Source organism: Trachypithecus francoisi, unplaced genomic scaffold, assembly GCF_009764315.1.
Source record: "Trachypithecus francoisi isolate TF-2019V2 unplaced genomic scaffold, Tfra_2.0 Lachesis_group20, whole genome shotgun sequence".
In the NCBI taxonomy this organism is placed as follows: Eukaryota; Metazoa; Chordata; class Mammalia; order Primates; family Cercopithecidae; genus Trachypithecus; species Trachypithecus francoisi.
In genome coordinates, this window is record NW_022681466.1 from 52,385,556 (window position 1) to 52,406,411 (window position 20,856).

The 20,856-nt window shown below is 51.5% G+C and overlaps 1 protein-coding gene across 1 annotated transcript in view; it reads right to left on the reverse strand.

Moving 5' to 3' along the window:
* Positions 1-18,675, reverse strand: part of ADORA2B (adenosine A2b receptor) — a 31,852-nt gene extending 13,177 nt beyond the window's left edge. Inside the window, exon 1 of the mRNA XM_033181785.1 lies at positions 18,009-18,675. Coding sequence (XP_033037676.1) covers positions 18,009-18,532 — 524 coding nt within the window. The 5' untranslated portion in view covers positions 18,533-18,675. The remainder of the gene's footprint in view (positions 1-18,008) is intronic.
* Positions 18,676-20,856: the final 2,181 nt, after the last annotated feature.

Genomic DNA, 20,856 nt, shown 5'->3' on the forward strand with positions numbered 1-20,856 from the left:
GCTGGGGTCACGGAACACTGCCTCAGATGTGACATTAACTGTCAAAAGCATCAGCCACCATAAACACAAGCTGCCAGTGAGAGGAGGAATGAGAAGGCACTTGGTTGATGTGGTGTCTGCCAGGTTTCTCCATCATAACTTTCCCATTTTAATTAGTAGGTATCTTGTGGTACGTGTCTGGGGACTGTAAGTATCTTACTCTTCATCAAACTCTCACCTATGAGTTTTAGCACCTACTGATGATTCTTGCCTGAATCAGTTCTTACTATGGCAGTCGTGAAATGGTGATTTGCTTAACTCAGTCATTCCTTCTCATTAATTAGATGGCATTCTATTGTAAGCAAGAGTTCTTGTAATTCACTATTTTTTTTAAGGAAAAAAACCTCCTACCTCTGTTTATTGCTAGGGCCCAGAAAAAATGATACTCCAGTAGCACTGAGCAAATCTACCCAAATCTTGGTTTCTATATGCAATTCTCCACTAAAAGGAACCAAGGCTCTTTGGAAAACGGCTAGTACTCAAACTGGAAACTATAACGTGAGCCTGGAATACCTTTCTATGCCAAAATATAAGAAAGTGCTCAAAAACAAGGGGAACACTCAAACAGAAGTGGCCTTGTAGGCCCTTTGTCACTGGCTGAACTTGGGCATCAAAATAAATAACAGGGGCCGGGCACGGTGGCTCACACCTGTAATCCCAGCACTTTGGGAGGCCAAGGCGGGTGGATTGCCTGAGGTCAGAAGTCCGAGACCAGCCTGGCCAACACAGTGAAACCCCGTCTCTACTAAAAATACAAAACTTAGCAGGGCGTGGTGGCAGGCACCTGTACTGCCAGCTACTCAGGAGGCTGAGGCCAAAGAATCTCTTGAACCCCAGAGGCAGAGGTTGCGGTGAGCTGAGATCGTGCCATTGCACTCCAGCCTGGATGACAAGCGTGTAACTCTGTCTCAAAAAAATTAAAAAAATAAAATAAAATAAGTAAATAAATAACAGGAATGGATTATAACTCATTTAATGAAAATAAAATTCCGTAAGTCCATACTGACATTAATAAAATAAGGAAGGGCAAGGAGAAGCTAAAGCTTGTCTTTACAGAAGAATGCAAACTGATAAATGTGGAAGGAATGAGGAAAAAAAGAAAATTACCAATTTTTGTTTTGTTTTGTTTTGTTTTGAGACACAGTCTCGCTTTATTGCCCAGGCTGGAGTGCAGTGGTGTGATTTCGGCTCACTGCAACCTCTGCCTCCTGGAACAATTCTCCTGCCTCAGCCTTCTGAGTAGCTGGGATTTCAGGTGCCCACCACCATGCTCAGCTAATTTTTGTATTTTTAGTAGAGACAGGGTCTCACCATGTTAGGCAGGATGGTCTTGAACTCCTGACCTCAAGTGATCCACCCACCTCGGCCTCCCAAAGTGCTGGGATTACAGGCATGAGCCACTGCATCCGGCCTGAAAATTACCATTTTCTAATCACCGTGGTTGCTGTGATTTGAATGTGTCCCCTGAAGTTCATGTGTTAGAAACTTAATCTCCAATGCAACAGTGCTGAGAGGTGTGACCTTTAAGAGGCGATCAGGTCATGAGGGCCCTGGCCTCAGGAATGAATTAATGTCACTATGGGCTCGTTATCTTGAGAGTGGGTCTATTATAAACGCAAGTGCAGCCCTCTCTTGCTTGCTCATTCTCTCACCTCTCTTACCCTCTCACTTTCTGCCATGGGATGATGCAGCAAGAAGGCACTCGCCAGATGCTGGCACCTTAATATCAGACTTCCCAGCCTTCATAACTGTGAGAATGTATTTGTTTTCATTATAAATTACGCAGTCTGTGGTATTCTGGACTAAGAATGGACTAAGACGACAGTAATAACTCATTCAGGCAAGAATCATCAATGGGGAAAACATACCCTTACAGTGAAGAACCCTGGCAGACACAACCTTCACCATGTGATCAGATTTATACCAACACCGGAGACACAGACATTGTGTCCTTCTTATTTGATGGACTGACTGAGGATGCAACATTACTCATGTAGACAGTATTGCCACCAAAAGGTTTAACCTGAATGTAACCATTAGGAAACAACCAAACTCAACTTGAGGGACATTTGGCAAAATCATCTGAACTCAACAATGTTAATTTTTTTTTTTTTCGAGAAAAGGTCTCACTCTGTTGCCCAGGCTGAAGTGCAGTGGTACACTCATTATTATATTAGGGTGATGCAAAACTAATAGCTACTTTTGCCTTTTTTTTTTTTTTTTTTTTGAGACGGAGTCTCGCTCTGTCGCCCAGGCTGGAGCGCAGTGGCCCGATCTCAGCTCACTGCAAGCTCCGCCTCCCGGGTTTACGCCATTCTCCTGCCTCAGCCTCCCGAGTAGCTGGGACTACAAGCGCCCACCACCTCGCCCGGCTAGTTTTTTATATTTTTTTAGTAGAGACGGGGTTTCACCGGGTGAGCCAGGATGGTCTCGATCTCCTGACCTTGTGATTCGCCCGTCTCGGCCTCCCAGAGTGCTGGGATTACAGGCTTGAGCCACCGCGCCCGGCCGCCTTTTTTTTTTTTTTTTTTAGATGAAGTCTCACTCTGTCACCCAGGATGGAGTGCAGTGGCACAATCTCCGCTCACTGCAAGCTCCATCTCCCAGGTTCACACCATTCTCCTGCCTCAGCCTCCTAAGTAGCTGGGACTACAGTCACCCTGGCTAATTTTTTGTATTTTTAGTAGAGACGGGGTTTCACTGTGTTAGCCAGGATGGTCTTGATCTCCTGACCTCGTGAATCGCCCGCCTCAGCCTCCCAAAGTGCTGGGATTACAGGCGTGAGCCACCGCGCCCAGCCAGTTTGTGCCTTTTTTTAATGGCAAAACCACAATTACTTTTGCACCAATCTAATAGCTCACTGTAACCTTGAACTCCTGGGCTCAACCAATCCTCCCACCTCAGCCTCCTGAATAGTTAGGACTACAGGCATGCGCCACCACACTTGACTAATTTTCTTATTTTTCATAGAGATGGAGCCTCGCTGTGTTGCCCAGGCTAGTCTTGAACTTCTGGCCTCAAATCATCCTCCTGCTCGGCCTCCCATTACAGGTGTGAGCCACCGCACCTGGATGAAAATATTAATGTCTTGAAAGACTAAAACAAACAAACAAAACACTGAGGAACTCTTTCAGATTAAAGGAACATATTAAATGCAAGCATGACCTTTTAATAGAACCTGGATTTTTTAAAAAGAACAACTATAAAGATATGATTGGATAACTGGGAACATCTGACTATAGACTGTGGTACCTATTACAATTTCTGAATGTGGCCAGGCACGGTAGCTCATGCCTGGAATCCCAACACTTTGGAAGGCCAAGATGAGTGGATCACCTGAGGTCAGAGTTCACGACCAGCCGGGCCAACATGGCAAAACTCCATCTCTACTAAAAATACAAAAATTAGCCAGGCATGGTGGCGTGCACCTGTAATCCCAGCTACTCGGGAGGCTGAGGCAAGAGAATCGCTTGAACCCGGGAGGTGGAGGTTGCAGTGAGCTGAGATCGCGCCATTGCACTCCAGCCTGGGTGATAGAGCAAGATTCTGTCTTAAAAAAAAAAAAAATCAGAATGTGATCATTGTGCCAGTGTATGTGTGTGAGAGAGAAACCAAATGTAGCAAAATATTCATAATTTGTGAATGTAAGTGAAAGATATAGTAATGCACTGTATTACTTGTGCAACTTAAAAGTTGTGAAACAATGTACTGTTTCAGAATGACTCATTATTTCTGAAACCACAAACTTCGTTAGATGAGTCACATACAAATATGTACTATACTCTGTAATTTTTTTAAAGTCCCTGCAATTAAAAAACTAGGTTGCTAAATGATTTCTGAAAATGCCAAATTTAGGGGGTATTTTATCCCTCTGTAACACTGCTAACCATTCCCCATCAAAGTCTCCCTGCTGGTTTTGTAGTAAAGCCAGTCCAGCTTTTCTGACTCTTCAGTTTCTCCTATCTCTCCTCTCAGGACACCCAATGCGGGATTCTTATCTTTAGGCAACAAGCTCATCGGTTCAGAGCTAATCCCACCCCCGAGTATACACACACAGAGATACGTGTTCATACATTTGCATGCACACACATACTGCCAACTCTTAAATATGTCACAAGCCAAGCCAGTGACTGGACAATGTATGGGGAATAATGAGAAAGTTTAAATGGGGAAGGGAAGAGGTAGGAGTAATGAACGGTGCAGGGCTCCCATAGAGCAGGAGGAGTTGGCTCTAGAGCCAGCTGGAAGAACTAGCAGCCCCAAACTCCCCAAGACTCGATCACTACTGCATCTTTCAACCTGCAGGCACCTTAAACACAACCTAGGCAACACCTTCCCAAAGCCCCCCATCTTCAGGATGGCATCACCCAGGCGACTGGAAATCTGGGAGTCATCCTGGAGTCTTCCCTCTCCCTCATGTCCACATCCAACTGAGTCACCAAGTCCTCTTGAACTTGTCCCTCTGTGCCCTGTCTTCTAGCCAGAAGTACACGACTATGTGCTATCGATTAGATCCGCTTGCCAGTCACGCGCGCTGACTAATCACGGCTCCACGACTGCAGATCTCACGCACATCAGTTCCACTCAGCCTGGCCCTAACTACCCACATTTCTAGGTGTCGCTCACTGATTGTGGCTCCAGGGCCCATCCGTGGTTCTCAGGACTCTTTCCTACATGATTTCACCTGTGGCTCCCCTGCTCCAGACTGCTGAACTCCATGGCTGGCATCAAACATCAGCCTTCTCTGGTACAGAAACTGTGGTTCTACGAGTCTCCAATATCTGTAGAGTCTGCCGCCACTTCCATGGCCTCTGCCCTGGTCATGCTTTTTTCCTTCTCATCTGGATGGCAAGTGGCTACCCTATATCATCTTGTCCCATCCATTCCTTCCTTCGGCTGTCCAGTAACTTTTAAAATGCAAACCTGACCACATCAAACTCCAGATTAAAATCCTACCTTGGCATTCCAAGTTCCACCTAATTCTCTCTCCTCACAAAATCACATTTTAATGACAGTAAAGACACACAGGCTGGGTGCAGTGGCTCATGCCTGTAATCCCGGCACTTTGGGAGGCCGAGGTGGGTGGATCACCTGAGGTCAGGAGTTCGAGACCAGCCTGACCAGCATGGTGAAACCCATCTCTACTAAAAATACAAAAATTAGCTGGGCATGGTGGTGGCACATGCCCGTAATCCCAGCTACCTGAGAGGCGGAGTCAAGAGAATCGCTTGAACCCAGGAGGCAGAGGTTGCAGTGAGCCAAGACTGCACCATTGCACTCCAGCCTAGTGAGTAAGAAAGAAACTCTGTCTCCAAAAAACAAAACAAACAAACAAACAAAAAAAACACATAATCATCCTAAAAACAGAAGTAGAGGGTGATATCAGCAAACCAGAGATTTTGATAAGTTTCTAAAAACAGAAGGTGGACAGGATCATCAGCATGAACCATGGAGCCCTAAATTGGAAACATGGATGGCCAGGATGAGAGGCTCCAGTCTAGCAAACAGCAGGGATCAGAATGGGATTAAGAAAAGAACAGGAAAAAAAAAAAGAAAAAAGAAATACAATTTAAAAATAAATAAATAAATAAATAAATAAAAAAAGAGGCCGGGCGCGGTGGCTCAAGCCTGTAATCCCAGCACTTTGGGAGGCCAAGCCGGGTGGATCACGAGGTCAGGAGATTGAGACCATCCTGGCTAACGCGGTGAAACCCCATCTCTACTAAAAAAATACAAAAAACTAGCCGGGCGAGGTGGCGGGCGCCTGTAGTCCCAGCTACTCGGGAGGCTGAGGCAGGAGAATGGCGTAAACCTGGGAGGCGGAGCTTGCAGTGAGCTGAGATCCGGCCACTGCACTCCAGCCTGGGCGACAGGGCGAGACTCCGTCTCAAAAAAAAAAAAAAAAAAAAGAAAACAGATATCAAGAGTAAGACAGCCTATGGGCCAGCTTTGGGAGCTGTGGCATTGATCCCCTCCCCCTCCCACACTCTCCCCAAGCTGCAGCTAGAGACCTAGTCATAAAGGGTGGGGGAGGGGAAGAGTTTAGATTAGGTACACTCTGTGCCACATGAGGAATCTCAACCATGTGAATCTAAAAAATGTTTTTCAAAGTCAATTTAAAATCCTTTAGTCTTCATCAAAAGTAAACATATGAATGCTAAAACTGTATTTAAAAAATAGAAGAACAAAGGGAAAAAATCAAGGAACTCTTCCAGAGAATGAGAAAGCACTGGGAACTCTAAGAGAACAGCGATCAGGAAAGGAGGGGACGCCCCCATCTGCCTATTAAGAATCCCAGAGGCGTGGCTCACACCTGTAATCCCAGCACTTAGGGAGGCCGAGGCAGGCAGATCGCTTGAGGTCAGGAGTTCGAGACCAGCCTGGCCAACATGGTGAAACCCCGTCTCTACCAAAAATATAAAAAATTAGCTGGGGGTAGTGGTGCATGCTTGTAATCCCAGGTACTCGAGAGGCTGAGGCAGAAGAATCACTTGAACCCGGGAGGTGAAAGTTGCAGTGAGCCAAGATCGTGCCACTGCACTCCAGCCTGGGTGACAGAACAAGACTCCGTCTCAAAAAAAAAAAAAAAGAATCCCAGAGGCGGCCAGGTGTGGTGGCTCTTGCCTGTAGTCCCAGAACTTTGGGAGGCCAAGGTGGGCGGATCACCTGAGGTCAGGAGTTCAAGACCAGCCTGGCCAACATGATGAAACCCCATCTCTACTAAAAATACAAACATAGCCGGACATGGTGGTGCATGCCTGTAATCCTAGCTACTCGGGAGCTTGAGGCAGGAGAATTGCCTGAGCCCGGGAAACAGAGGTTGCAGTGAGCCCAGATCATGGCACTGCACTCCAGCCTGGTCAACAAGAACGAGACTCTATCTCAGAAAAAAGAAAGAAAAAAAAAATCCCAGAGGAAAGAACAGAGGAAATGGAGAGAAGGAATTAATCAAGAAAATACAGTTTTCGCTTGGTATACACAGGGGATTTGTCCTTGGGCACCCAAGTACACCAAAATCCGCATCAAATCCTGAAGTGGGCCCCAAGAGCCCATTTCAGGAAAAGTTGCCCCCCAGTATACTTGGGTTCACATCCAGCAAATACTATATTTTCAATCTGCATTTGGTTGAAAAAAAAAAATCCATTTTATTTTATTTATTTATTTATTTTTTTTTTGGAGACGGAGTCTCGCTCTGTCGCCCAGGCTGGAGTGCAGTGGCCGGATCTCAGCTCACTGCAAGCTCCGTCTCCCGGGTTTACGCCATTCTCCTGCCTCAGCCTCCCGAGTAGCTGGGACTACAGGCGCCTGCCACCTCGCCCGCTAGTTTTTGTATTTTTTAGTAGAGACGGGGTTTCACCGGTTAGCCAGGATGGTCTCGATCTCCTGACCTCGTGATCCGCCCATCTCGGCCTCCCAAAGTGCTGGGATTACAGGCTTGAGCCACCGCGCCCGGCCAAAAAATCCATTTTAAGTGGACCCACGCAGTTCAAACCCAAGTTGTTCAAGGGTCAACTGTATTCTTTGAAAATTTCAGAGCTGAAGACAGACCTAAGTCTTCAGATTGGCAAGGTTCACCTACTAGTGCCATCCTCAATGAAGGAGAAAAACTAAGAGTCACTATTTAGACCCAGCCTCACGAAATTTCAGAACACCAAGGAAAAAAAATGATCCCAAAGGTTCCCAGTGCAGAGATACAAGTTACAAGTAGTTACAAGTAAGAATCATTACGCACCAGACTTTGTGAGCAATACCGGGTGTTACAGCAACCCCTTCAGACATCTGAGGGAAAACAATTCCGAACCACAAGCCATCAACCAACCAATCATATGTGAGAAATAAAAACTTTTTTTTGAGACAGGCTCTCAGTCTGTTGCCCAGGCTGGAGTGCAGTGGTGTGAACGCAGCTCACTGCAGCCTCAACCTCCTGGGCTCAAGCGATCCTCCTGCCTCAGCCTCCCAAAGGGCTGGGATTACATGTGTGAGCCATTGCACCAGGCCAAAAAAACATTTTTTACATATAAGAACCCAGAAAGCTTATCTCCATGTCTAACAAATATGAAATCCTAGAAAGAGAACACGGAATGCAGGAAATGCTGGAACCACTCCAAGGGCACAGTAAAGGAAGCCCTAGCAGCTATGTGGCACATGTAGAAAGGGGGTGAGGAGGCTCAGCATGAGGGTGATTAAGCAGCTGGCTGACCATGAGGATGTGGGAGGGCATGCTTCCTCCTTTAACTTTCTAATTTCCGGATGGGAAATGCTAATTTCCAGATGGTAAGCCTGAAGCAGGCTAAAATATGACATAATTTTGAGTAATGTCTGAGTAATGAATAGCATCTAAAAATAGGATCCTAGGCCAGGCGCAGTGGCTCACACCTGTAATCCCAGCACTTTGGGAGGCCGAGGCAGTTGGATCACCTGAGGTGAGGAGTTTGAGACCAGCCTGGCCAACATGGTAAAACCCCGTCTCTACTAAAAATAGAAAAATTAGCCAGGCGTGGTGGCACATGCCTGTAATCCCAGCTACTCGGGAGGTTGAGGCAGGAGAACTGCTTGAACCCAGGAATCAGAGGCTGCAGTGAGCTGAGACCGCGCCATTGCACTCCAGCCTGGGCATTGCATTATCCATCTCAAAAAATAATAAAATAAAATAAAATAAAATAAAAATAGGATCCACTTGACCTGGACGGGAGAAGTGCCTCCTTGAGAAGCATGGGCGTATGGGCAAGCCTGCATTCCCTACTCCACTCGGACTATTCCATCCCGGGGTGAACATGACAGATGCAAGTGAATCACCATCATAAGTGCTCTTTCTCAGTTTCCAGTTTCCAGAAACTCTCTACGTAAAGTTCAGGAAATGTTTTTATAGAATAAAATGTAAATGGTATAGGCTGGGTGCGGTGACTCACTTCTGTAATCCCAGCACTTTGGGAGGCCAAGGCGGGTGGATCATGAGGTCAGGAGTTCAAGACCAGCCTGGCCAAGATGAGGAAACCCCATCTCTACTAAAAATACAAAAAAATTAGCCAGGTGTGGTGGCGGGTGCCTGTAATCCCAGTTACTCAGGAGGCTGAGGCAGAGAATTGCTTGAACCCAGGAGGCTGAGATTACAGTGAGCTGAGATCGCACCACTGCACTCCAGCCTGGGCGACAGAGTGAGACTCCATCTTTAAAAAAAAAAAATGTAAATGGTATAAACCTTAACTGCATAAAAGTCATGGTATAATGCAAATGTGTTCAATACACAATCTGTGCAGAGGAAGCCATGAGAAATAGTGGCTGCCTCTGACAGACAAAGTAGGAAAGCAGAGATCCGAGACAGGTGACATCTCCACAGCTTCCCCCTGTGCAGGGTCGGTTTCTTTACAGCAGCATGAGTTACCTTTCAAAAGGAAGACCTCACGAGAGGCAGCGCACTCAGAGTAACAGCGCGGCTCACAGAAACCAGGAGCAGACCTGGGAAAGGAATGGGGGGACACGCTCTTCCTCGTTTTTCTTGACAGTCAGCAGATATAATCTGACAGAAATACAGGCCGAAATGTCCACAGAAGAAAAATCAAAACATAACAGAAATTAAAGTGGGGCGTAGGGGAGAAGGCTGGCATGAGCCACGGGCCTCGTGGCTCACAGTTGGGAGTCAACAGATTCTGCTTTCAAGATGGCAGCACAAAACCAGGGCTCAGCCCGGAGTGCCCCTCGGGGCAAATGCCAGGAGAAATGGTCTGGGGGCTGCCCCGGCAGAGGGACTGTCGGGATGCTCTTGCTTTCCTTTTTGGGCCCTTTTGTACTTTTGATTGTTTACTTCTATGCCCACTGGTTGATTTCTAACTCAAAAAAATAGAAAATAATAAATGCGACTCCTTCATGGACTCACCAGCACCTTCAGGACAAAATCCAAACCCCTCAGCAAGCTCTAGGCCCTCCTCAAGCTGCCTGCTCCCTGGCCCGTCCCCCATCACAGCCCGAATCTCGTGCCCACTCACACCCCCAAGGTGCAAAGCACCCAAGGTGCCAGGCCAGCTCAGGAGTCCCCCTGCTCCGGCGCACCCTGCACTCCCAGCTCCGCAGGCGCTCTCCTCCCACCTACCACACCGCTCAACCCTCTACCCTACAGAAGAAGCACTGCCCCTCAGCCCAGACTGAGTGGAAGCCTGCCCGCCCATGCCTGGGACAGGCTATTTTCCACTTCAATTCTGTCCAAGAAGATACATTCACTATTTGTCATTGAGTTCCCACTGCCCATGGTGCTGTCTCTGGCTGGTGAGCCTCAGAGTCCAAGAGCCTATCAAGTTAATACTTTAGGGTAGAATAATCATGGTTAAAGCCCCATTCTGGAGTCAGTAATAAATCTGAGGCAAAAAGGAAAGGATGGGCCTCAGTTCCCCAATCCGAGGAAGGAGCAGGTGGCAGGAGATCCACAGGGCCTCGCAGCTGTCAGGCAAATGCTGTGAAATTCCATTCACACTGGCCGGGGCTTAGCTTTCTTCACTCATCCATTTGATGGGTTAGCTGGAGTCTTCTTTGTCCAGGTAATAATTAAAGGGATCTAATCACAATTTGCCAGTGTCCTTATTCATCCACCACTAGAAGGGACCCCTCATCAAGGGGGTGTTTGGGGGTGACCTCGGGGTGTGCAGTCCTTCCCTCTAGCTGCTCACATGATGGTTAAGGGCTCCTGGGAAGACAGGCTGACTCAGTCCTGGCTTCCGTGTGACCCTGGGCTACACGTAATTCTCTGCACCTCCATCTCCTTACCTGTGAGGTGTGAAGATAACTGTATCTGCTCCCATAGGGCGGTTGTAAAGATCAAAGGAGATTAGGGATGTAAGGTGCCTGGCACCCAGAAACGGCTTGGGAACAATGGCTGCCGTTCATAAGACTGAAAATCTCAATGTCCAGAGTGGCTGAGGACACTTCCCCATATCAGTACCTGCAGGGTACACCCATGGTGTGATCACAAACTGACAAATGAGAAGAGTGAGACACAGGGATTGGGTCCTGCCCTGCACATGGTCACTGAGAAAGGAGGCAGGTGATCTGTAGTGGGACAATGTTGACTTGTTTTTCCTTTATCCTCTTCTCCAGACAACCAAAGGCAGCCACAGTCCTTTTCAGAATTCAGTGGAGATGTCCAAGGCATGAGGCCAGGCGCCGTTTCCCTGGCTGTGCTGCTCCAGGGCACCTGGTCACCTCCAGGCATGCAGAGCTGTTGCAGGCTATGCCTGGTCTGGAGAGGAGGCCTCTGCCCTCTGGGAGCAGCTCCAGGCTCCCGTCTCAGGGCAGGGCCCAAGGTGGCTTGAGTTGGCCCTCCTTCCCAGCCTCCTTCAGAGGGAACCTGTCCACAGCACCCCAGCACACACCAAGTCCACTTCCATCTCCCCTGCCTTGTGGTTCCCATGTGCTCCTGATGACCGTCCAGCCAGGTCAGGCTGACTCTACCCTCCTGTCAGCCTGGACAGGGCCTTCAGGTACCCTCTGGATTGAATTACCCCAGTTCTGACCTGGTTCCAAGACACGTTTGAGGGCCTCACTGACCAAACTAGACCTTGGCCCCTGCCTAGGCATGTGTATGTCCCCTGGAACAACACACCGGGAACCAGCCCCTTATCTCAGTTGGAGGCCCCAGCAGGATTATAAACAGCACCTGCTGGTTTTAAGGTTGCTACCCGGGAAGTGGAGTTGGGAGGACTGTGTACTATGTACACATGTACAATGGAGGATAAATGACAGCAAAGTAACACCCAGGCCTGGGTGATACCCTGATGCAGGCCTGTGCATGGGACCAAGAGCCAGGGTCCACGGGTCACGTCCTACGCATCCGCAGCCCCTGGCCTCAGCCTGGGCCTCTGGCCCACAGCCCTTGCTGGCTGCCTGGCAGTCCCTGGACACCTCTGCACTCCTCCCCACCCTTTTGTCCCTCAGGCCCGCGAGAGATGTTTTCAGAAGACGGTTTTCCTGTCTTCTGTTCATTGGAACTTATGATCTATTCATTGGAACTTGTGGGAGCAGCTCTTCTGGTGTTTCACAGAGCCCTTGGGCCCTCACTGTACATCTGCTGTCTCGGACCCTCCCCTCCCACATGTCCAGCTGTTCCCTGGGTATGACGTAGCCTGACATGTGCCCTTTTCACCCAGTCACTCATGCATTCATCCACAATGTGCTTTCCTAGCCTGTGCCAGGATCGTGCTGCATCCTGGGCTGTAAGACAAGGCCCCTGCCCACAAAGCTAGCGCACTGGGCGCAGAGAGACTCTAAGTAAGGACATGGTTTAATGGGATAACTAGAGATGGTGGTAAACCAAATGCAGTGGCTGAGAAGTCTCTCCAGGTGGGTGAAGTGAGGAATGGGGGTGCAAAGACCATGGGTGAGAAAAGAACTTGCCTGTGGTGAGTGAGAATGGGGGGTGAAGGCGAACCATGCACAGCCTCAGGGTAGGGTAGAGCGGTACAGCATGGGGATTTCACCCTCGGTGCTTTGGCAGCGCGGTAAGCAGGGGAACAGTATGATGTGGCTTAGGTTTTAAGTCATCCATCTGGCTGCTGTGTGGAGTGGTTACAGGGGAGCAGGAGTCCAGCTGGGGGCCCACAGTGCCCACCAGGAGCTGCAGAGAGAACATGTTCAACGAGGTCCGAGAAGTGACAGCTCGATTCTGCCAGAAGAGGGACGGCGCATGGGTGACCTGACAGGAGAATTCAGGGGCATCCTGGTGACAAGTGGAGGAGTTTGCAGGGGAGGGGAGGCAGAGGAATAGATGAGGAATTGAAGGGTCGTTGATCGTACTTCCTGGTGCTGCTCTGACAAAGCCCCACAAACCTAGCAGCTTAAGACAAGCAGGGCCAGAAGGTTGACTTCGAGGTGTGGGCCACGCTCCTGCCAGAGGTTCCAAGGGAGGATCTGTTGCCTCTTCCAGCTTCTGGTGGCCGTCCTTCATTCCTTGGCTGTGGCCTCCACCTTCACACGGCCTTCTCTGCAGATTTATCTGCTGAGTGGGATCGCATTAAGGGGCCACCCAGATAATCCAAATAAGCTCCTTCTCTCAAGAGCCACAGAAGGCAGTATTTGTGGAGTTTTGGTTGGTTGTTTTTTGTTTTGGCTGTATAAGCGTGTAGTCAGAGGTTCTGGGAATTAAAATATGGACATACGTTTTTTAAGGGGCCATCATCCAACTTATTCCCATGGGAATGATCTCGAAGAGAAAGATAACACTGATGCAGAAGAAGGGTGAACCCAAGGAGGGAGCTCTTGGGAAAGCTGCAGGATACGACCCAGAGCCAGAAATCTTCCTGCCGAGCTTTTTTATTTATTTATTTTTTTGAGACAGAGTTTTGCTCTTGTCACCCAGACTGGGGCTCACTGCAACCTCCACCTCCCAGGTTCAAGTAATTCTCCTTCCTCAGCCTCCCGAGTAGCTGGGATTACAGGTGTATGCCACCATGCCCTGCTAATTTTTGTATTTTTAGTGGAGACAGTGTTTCATCATGTTGGCCAGGCTGGTCTCGAACTCTGACCTCAGGTGATCCACCTGCCTCAGCCCCCCAAAGTGCTGGGATTACAGGCGTGAGCCACTGTATCCAGCCCCTGACAAGGTTTATTTCAAACATTACCAGTGAATCTTATGGGACAGGAATTATAGCTCAATTTTTGTGTGTGTGAGACACAGTCTCATTCTGTTGCCCAGGCTGGAGTGCAGTGGTGTAATCCTGGCTCACAGCAACCTCTGCCTCCTGGGTTCAAGCAATTCTCCTGCCTCAGCCTCCCAAGTAGCTGGGATTACAGGCATGTGCCACAACGCCCAGCCAAATTTTTGTATTTTTAGTAGAGACGGTATTTTGCCATGTTGGCCAGGCTGGTCTCGAACTCCTAGCCTCAACTGATCTGTTCGCCTTGGCCTCCCAAAGCACTGGGATTACAGACGTGAGCCACTGTGCCTAGACTATAGCTCAATTTTTGTGTGTGTGAGACACAGTCTCATTCTGTTGCCCAGGCTGGAGTGCAGTGGTGTAATCCTGGCTCACAGCAACCTCTGCCTCCTGGGTTCAAGCAATTCTCCTGCCTCAGCCTCCCAAGTAGCTGGGATTACAGGCATGTGCCACAACGCCCAGCCAAATTTTTGTATTTTTAGTAGAGACGGTATTTTGCCATGTTGGCCAGGCTGGTCTCGAACTCCTAGCCTCAACTGATCTGTTCGCCTTGGCCTCCCAAAGCACTGGGATTACAGACGTGAGCCACTGTGCCTAGACTATAGCTCAATTTTTTTTTGTTTTTTTTTTTGACAAGGAGTTTCGCTCTTGTCGCCCAGGCTGGAGTGAAATGGCGTGATCTCGGCTCACCATAACCTCTGCCTCCTGGGTTCAAATGATTCTCCTGCCTCAGCCTCTTGAGTAGCTGGGATTATGGTCACCCACCACCACGCCTGGCTAATTTTTATGCTTTTAGTAGAGACAGAGTTTTGCCATGTTGGCCAGGCTAGTCTCGAGCTCCTGACCTCAGGTGATCCATCCTCCTAAGCCTCCCAAAGTGCTGGGATTATAGGCGTGAGCCACCGTGCCCGGACCTATAGCTCAATTTTTTAAAGTTCTGAAAAACATTCAGAACCCCCCACCAACTCCCACCCTAAGTGGAGGCCACATTTTCACTCAAGGCACAAAGTCTTGCTAAGAGGTCTTTAATCCCTACCTCAAAGACCAGATACATGAGGTGCAGAGAAAAGCCTCAATGTGGCAAGAGCAGGGAGGATGACCAGGCAGGGTCCAGGGATAGGTCAGATAAACATGGCGCTGGACCCATCCGGCCAACTAAACCCTCCCGGATCCACCCTCTTTCAGTTCCACTAGGAAAACAGCTGGCCTCAGCCCCACCGGAGACTCAGTGCCAGAGGGCCAGGGAAACTGAGTCTACCAGCAGGGAAGGCCCCCACAGTGGGTGTGGCATGAAAGGAACAGGATTCAAGCAGGGAGGAGGAAGTGCTCCTCCCTGAGGGTGAAGTGAGAGCTGGGAGCAGCTTTGGGCAGGGCCCACACCCTCCTGCTTGTAAACGCCCACCTGTCCCGGCCCAGGAGCTGCACGCACCACTGGGACTGGAACCCCCGCCAGGCCCCAACATCAGGAACTGTCTATGGACTTGAACCAGAGGCAATGGACTTCTGTTTGTGGCCAGCCCTGTCCTGAAGGCAAAGGGCAGTGCCCAGTGCGAGCAGACACTCCTTTTCCCAGCCAGGCCAAGGGTGTCATATTTGTCCCCGGCATTCCCTCAGGGCTCCCCTCCCTTCTACACTGTTATCTGTCATATCAATAAACACCCTGGCAACGCGGTGGCAGGTGGGGGCTGTGGTCTCTGTGGCCAAAGGCCTCACATTTGGAGCCCATGAACCGGGAGGAACTGAGGGTAGGTCCCAGGACTGTCCTTGCCTAAGCCCTCAGCCCTCACTCCCTGCACCTCGCCCTCCTTATTGCTTGGCTTCAAAGGAGAGACACCTCCTCCCAAACAGGGCACTTCCGACTTTACCCTCACCTGGACTTCCACGACCCCAGGAGGGCCTCAGGGCCAAGTCAGAGTTTGGGGCGCCCTGCACCCAGCCTGTGTCAGTGAAGTGAAGAGAGCTTCAGGCCATGACTCCAGGAGGGTTCTCAGATAGGTGGAACCAGATGTCCCTGGTTAAAGATCCCACTGCTGGAATCCCCCCACATCCCACTCCAGAGATTCTGATTCAGTACAACCAGGTGGGGCCCTGTAATCTGTATTTTAACCTCCTCCCAAAGGGCCATGAACTGCTAGGCCAGTTGAGGGAAGGCCTGCCCCAGCACCAGCTCCCCCAGAGGGAAGCCCTGGGGGCCCCAGTACACCTCTCCCACCCACCAGGGTTGGGGTGGTGCTGTGGCCAGGTCAGATGACTACCTCTGGGGCAGGGAGCTGGGGACTGCCTGTGCACCTCTTACAGACCTCCAAGCTCTGTGGAAGGGCCAGGAAGGCAGGATGGGGCGAACCTCAGTGTTCTCCCCTCCTGCCCTTGGCAATGCAAAGAAGTTCAGGGCCTGTGATTCACAGCACTTTCCCCTTAACACGCCCACACCCATTTTTTTCAAGACCCCACCCAGCACAAACCAGGACAAGAAGGAACAGATTTAAACTTTTATGGAACTTCCTGCTCCCTGTGGCCTGGGAGATTGTTCCATAACTCCTCTCTGGGTCTCTGGTCTCTGCCAGGGCAAGTCCAAGGGGTTTTCATTAGATGGACAACTCAGGCTGGGGCTTATGACTCCTTTGCTAGATGTAAAACATCCAAGAGGCCATCAGGTAACAACGATGACACCAAAAGGCAGGGGGAAGGGACCCAGAAAAGAGAGAAGAGACTGCTGTCCTCCCTAAGCCTTGGAAATCCCTGAGCTGATGGGAGGCATGAGGCCTCCTGGTCCAACAGCATGGGCAGCAGCATGTAGAGCCGCCAGACACCCACATGTGGCTCACAGCCCTCCCAAGCAGGAGGTTCCTGTTGCTGCTGGGATTCACAACACAACCCACAGCGACCAAGCCCAACACATCTGCCTACTCAAGTGGCCTTGGGAGCATTCTCCCGCTCCATTCCCACAAACACATTCCCCTACAACCACCAATTTACTGCAGGCAGGCTCCTCCTCCAGAAACGGCAGAGCACTTTTCTTCCTGTCTCCCAAACACAGTGCCAGACATGGCCCTGCATGGTGGCCATGGGTGGGGAGATGGTGCCAGCTGTGAGTTCAAGCCCTGGCTCTGACACCCGTTCCTGATACACCATCCTGGGCAAGACTCCAATCTCCCTGAGCCACCACCCCTCCTCTACGAGATGCAGGTTACAGCACCTATTCTCTGGTATTACTGCAAGGACTGCTGGGGACACATTTATTATAAACTGTCTGCACAGAGTTGGCACCCAATAAATGACTTCCTTCCCTTCCTTCCTACTCTGTGATTTAGTTTCCCTGTCTCAGCTCCAAATTTACAGAGATCTCAAGCTCTCCTCAGAAATGCCAAAGTGGCCCAGGCACCAAAAACAGAGAATAAATACTTTCTACAAACTCTCAATGTTGAAGTCAACAGCTCCAACTGGGAATCCACTCTGGTCATTGGCTGACTCCATCCCCTGAATCCTAGATTTTCTCAGTTCAGTGGGGGAGAAAGAGTGGACAGGTAAGTTCGCCACCATTTTCCGCACTTCTCAGCCTGCTCCCCGACAGGGCAGCAGGAGATAAACGGTTACACAAGGGCAGGGAGGCTGTAAGGCCCTTTGCCAGACACCAGGAAGCACTGTAACTCCTTTTAAAAGTATATGGAGGTAATCTGAGTCACCATTAAACACGCAGGAACAAGTGTCCGTAGCGTTCCCTAAAGTTAACGGACACATTCCCCTAGGATGGGCCGGGCAGCCTCTCCGCAGCAGGCACGTTCTGAAGCGGGCTCATGCGTGTCCATCCTGACGGTGCGAATGCCCAGCGTCCAAAGTTGCCATGCCCTTGGTGGGAAGCTACCGGGACTGCATCTGGCCGCCGCTCTGGACCCGGGGCCCGGCTCTGGGGCGGCCGCTCTCGTGGACACCGCCGCTGCGGGCGAGTGTTAGGAACGACCTTCGCGGCAGGGGTGGAGATGTGATCACCAAACCTCCCGTGCCCGGGCTCCACCCGCCCACGAGGGTGACGCTTTCCCCTGGGTTTCCAGGGCGCCTCGCCGGGCGCCGGGGGCCGCACTCCCCGGATTCCCTAGAGCTGTCCCTACGCGGATCTCCTTAGAGGGACACGCATCCGAGACGCCTTGGGTGCCCGGGCGCACTTGTTTAGCCGGGCAGGGTGGCCAGGCTGGAAACCAGACCTCCAAGCGCCCCGCGCGCCGCCAGCCTGTCCCGTCTGGGGTCCCAAAAGGAGGAACCCCGGCCTTAAGAGAACGACCCATTTGGGAGCTCCGACGGGGCCCCGAGTTCGGGGGGCGCCGAGCGCCTCACCTGAGCGGGACACAGACGGCCAGGTACCTGTCGACTGCCACGGCCATAAGGCTGAAGATAGAGCTCTGCGTGAGCACCAGCACAAAGCAGGCGAGGAAGAGGCAGCCGTAGAAGTCAGTGCAGAAGCCCAGGCTGATGGTGATAGCAAAGGGGATGGCGAAGAGCCCCACGGCCACGTCTGCCGCTGCCAGGGACACCAGGAAGTAGTTGGTGGGCGTCTGCAGCGCGCTCGCCGTGCCCACCGCGGCGCACACCAGCACGTTGCCCGCCACAGACAGCGCGGCGATGACCAGCTCCAGCGCCACGTACAGCGCGTCCTGTGTCTCCAGCAGCATGGCCGGGCCGGCCGGGCCCCGGGCGTCCCCTACCGGAGGCACGCCGGGCGCGGGGCAGCCGCGTGAGCCCCGCCGGGCATGGCCGTAGCGCCCGGACAGCGCCTCCGCCGGCCGCTTCTGAGCCCCGCGGCTGGGGAGCTGCCGGCCGGGACCCAGGGGTCGGGGCCGCGGCCAAGAGGAGGCACTCATTGGCCGGCGCGCCCGCCCGTCTCGGGCTGGGCGGAGCACCACCCCCTCGCCCAAGCCCAAAGTTCGCGCCCGCGCGGGGGCCCTGCGGTCCAAGCGCAGCGTGGCGTCTTGGTGGCGGCCGAAAACTAACAAATTGCCCCAACTTCCCGTCACGCTCAAGCTCGGAGGCTGCGTCCCAGCGCTCGCACCGCCTTCCAGTCCGGGCGGCTCCTGGGATGGGGCCGGGCTCTGCCCCGGGCGCCCGCCAGTCCCAGGAGCCGCCGCGAGAGGACCCCCCAGGACCACGCACCCCCGGGAGGGGCGAGCTCACTCCATGCTAACCCTGAGCACCCCGGGCAGGCCGACTGGATGGGGTGCTGTCGGGCAGGCAGGGAGCCGAGGCCGCAGTCCTCGCTCGTGCAGCAGTCTCGGGCAGCGCGGCACCACCCTAGCTGTCCCCAGGCCGCGGCGCCGGACTGCAAGGAGCCCTTGGGGGCTGCGGCCCCGGCCGCCTCCCCGCTGCTCAGCGTTGTTCTTCACCCTCGCCCCTCTACCCCCTCCACCCGCTCTCCCGCCACTGTCCTACGGCCCCGCTCTGCCTTCTTCCTTAAGGCAGGCTCGTGTCCGTCCCATCCTCGTCCTCCGCCCGAAAATACCAGTGTTCCCCGGGCCCTCTTTCTTCTTTCCTTCACACTCACCCTGGATCGGCACGGGCTCCCGAGGCCTCTCACGTGGCCCTCACACCCTTAACTCCCAAATCTCTTGCTTCAGCCCTAACAGCCTCCTGAGGACCAGATCCTAACATCCCACTGCCCACTGCGGTACTCGCCAGGAGAGAGACTGGCGGCCCCAAATCCAACAAGTCCAAAACCAAGCTCATCTCTTAATTCTCCCCAAACCTGTGCTGCCGCCTTTTCCTGGGACCCTGTTCGTTACTGACCTCGCAACCCTCACCCACCCTAGGAAGTTTGCTGACACCCTGAGTCTCCGCCTTTCTACGCGTCCCAGTGATCAGCAGTGCTGCTGGTTCTGCTTCCAGAGCCTTGCTTCCCTCTACCCACAAAGTCCTGCCCCCAATCCCTTCTCACCACCTGCTTCTGCCATCGCTCCCTCTCTGCCTGTGGGTCCTCAGCTTCTGCAGCCCTCACCAACACCATTGTTCTAGAGCACGCCTGGCCATGCTATTTCACCACCTGAAAGCCTTTGCTGACAGTCACCAAAGAGGATGGGTAAGGAGATTTTCCAGAAACAGGAAAAGGTGCTTGTAAAATCATGTTAAGCAAAAAGCAAAACATGGGGTGACTGCTACAGGGTACAGGATTTTTTAGGGTGATAAAAATTTTCTCAATGTGATGGTTGTACGGTTCTGTGGATATATCCCAAAGCCACTGAACTGTACACTTGAAAGGGAAGCATTGTGTGGCACATAAATTATATCTCAATGTAGCTGTAACAACGACAACAATATGGCTCATGCCTATAATCCCAAAACTTTGGGAGGCCAAGGCGGGAGGATCATTTGAGGCCAGGAGTTCAAGACAAGCCTGGCCAATGTAGGGAGACCCCATCTCTAAACAAACAAACAAACAATAAATCAGTCAGGCACGGTGGCAGGTGCCTGTAGTCCCAGCTACTTGGGAGGCTGAGGCAGGAGGATCCTTTGAGGCCAGGAGTTCGAGGTTGCAGTGAGCTGGGATCATGCCACTGCCTTCCATCCAGGCTGGGCAACAGAGGGAGACCCTGTCTCTAAAAAAACAACAAGAAGAAAAACCCCTCAGCCCTCCACAGGCATGAACAGTAACATCTGTCCTTGTACCGAGGACAGCAAAATGTCAAAAGCACACACAGTAGACCTCTTAGCTGGGTGGGATGATTATAGGGAATTTTTCTTCTCTATTTCCCTTGAGGTTTTGTTACTTCCATAATGAAAACACTTGATTTATATATCAAAATATTGGCAAGTCCACACATTCCATGTCCTGGTCACCTGAGTTCTGGAATCACGTGCTCCACCAGCCATGTTCCCATAGCACTTGACACAAACTTCTGCCCCACACAGAAGGCCAGAGAGATCAGGCAGCTCATCCAATAGCACTTCCTTGGAGTGGCAGAGGGGAAAGGGTTAGAGGAGGCTTCCTGGAGTAGTGGCTTTTACAGAGTGAGGGAGGCTTCACAGTGAGGCGGTTCCAGCCATGCCAGGCAGAGGTGATAGTTAGGAGTTTGCCCAGAGATGCCACCATGCCCAGAAGAGTGCAGAGAAAAAGGCCTAGTGGGGAAGGCTCTGGTTGCCAGGCTGGAGAGTTGGGTCATCCTGCTGGGATGCCAGTCCACAGAAGTCACAGGGT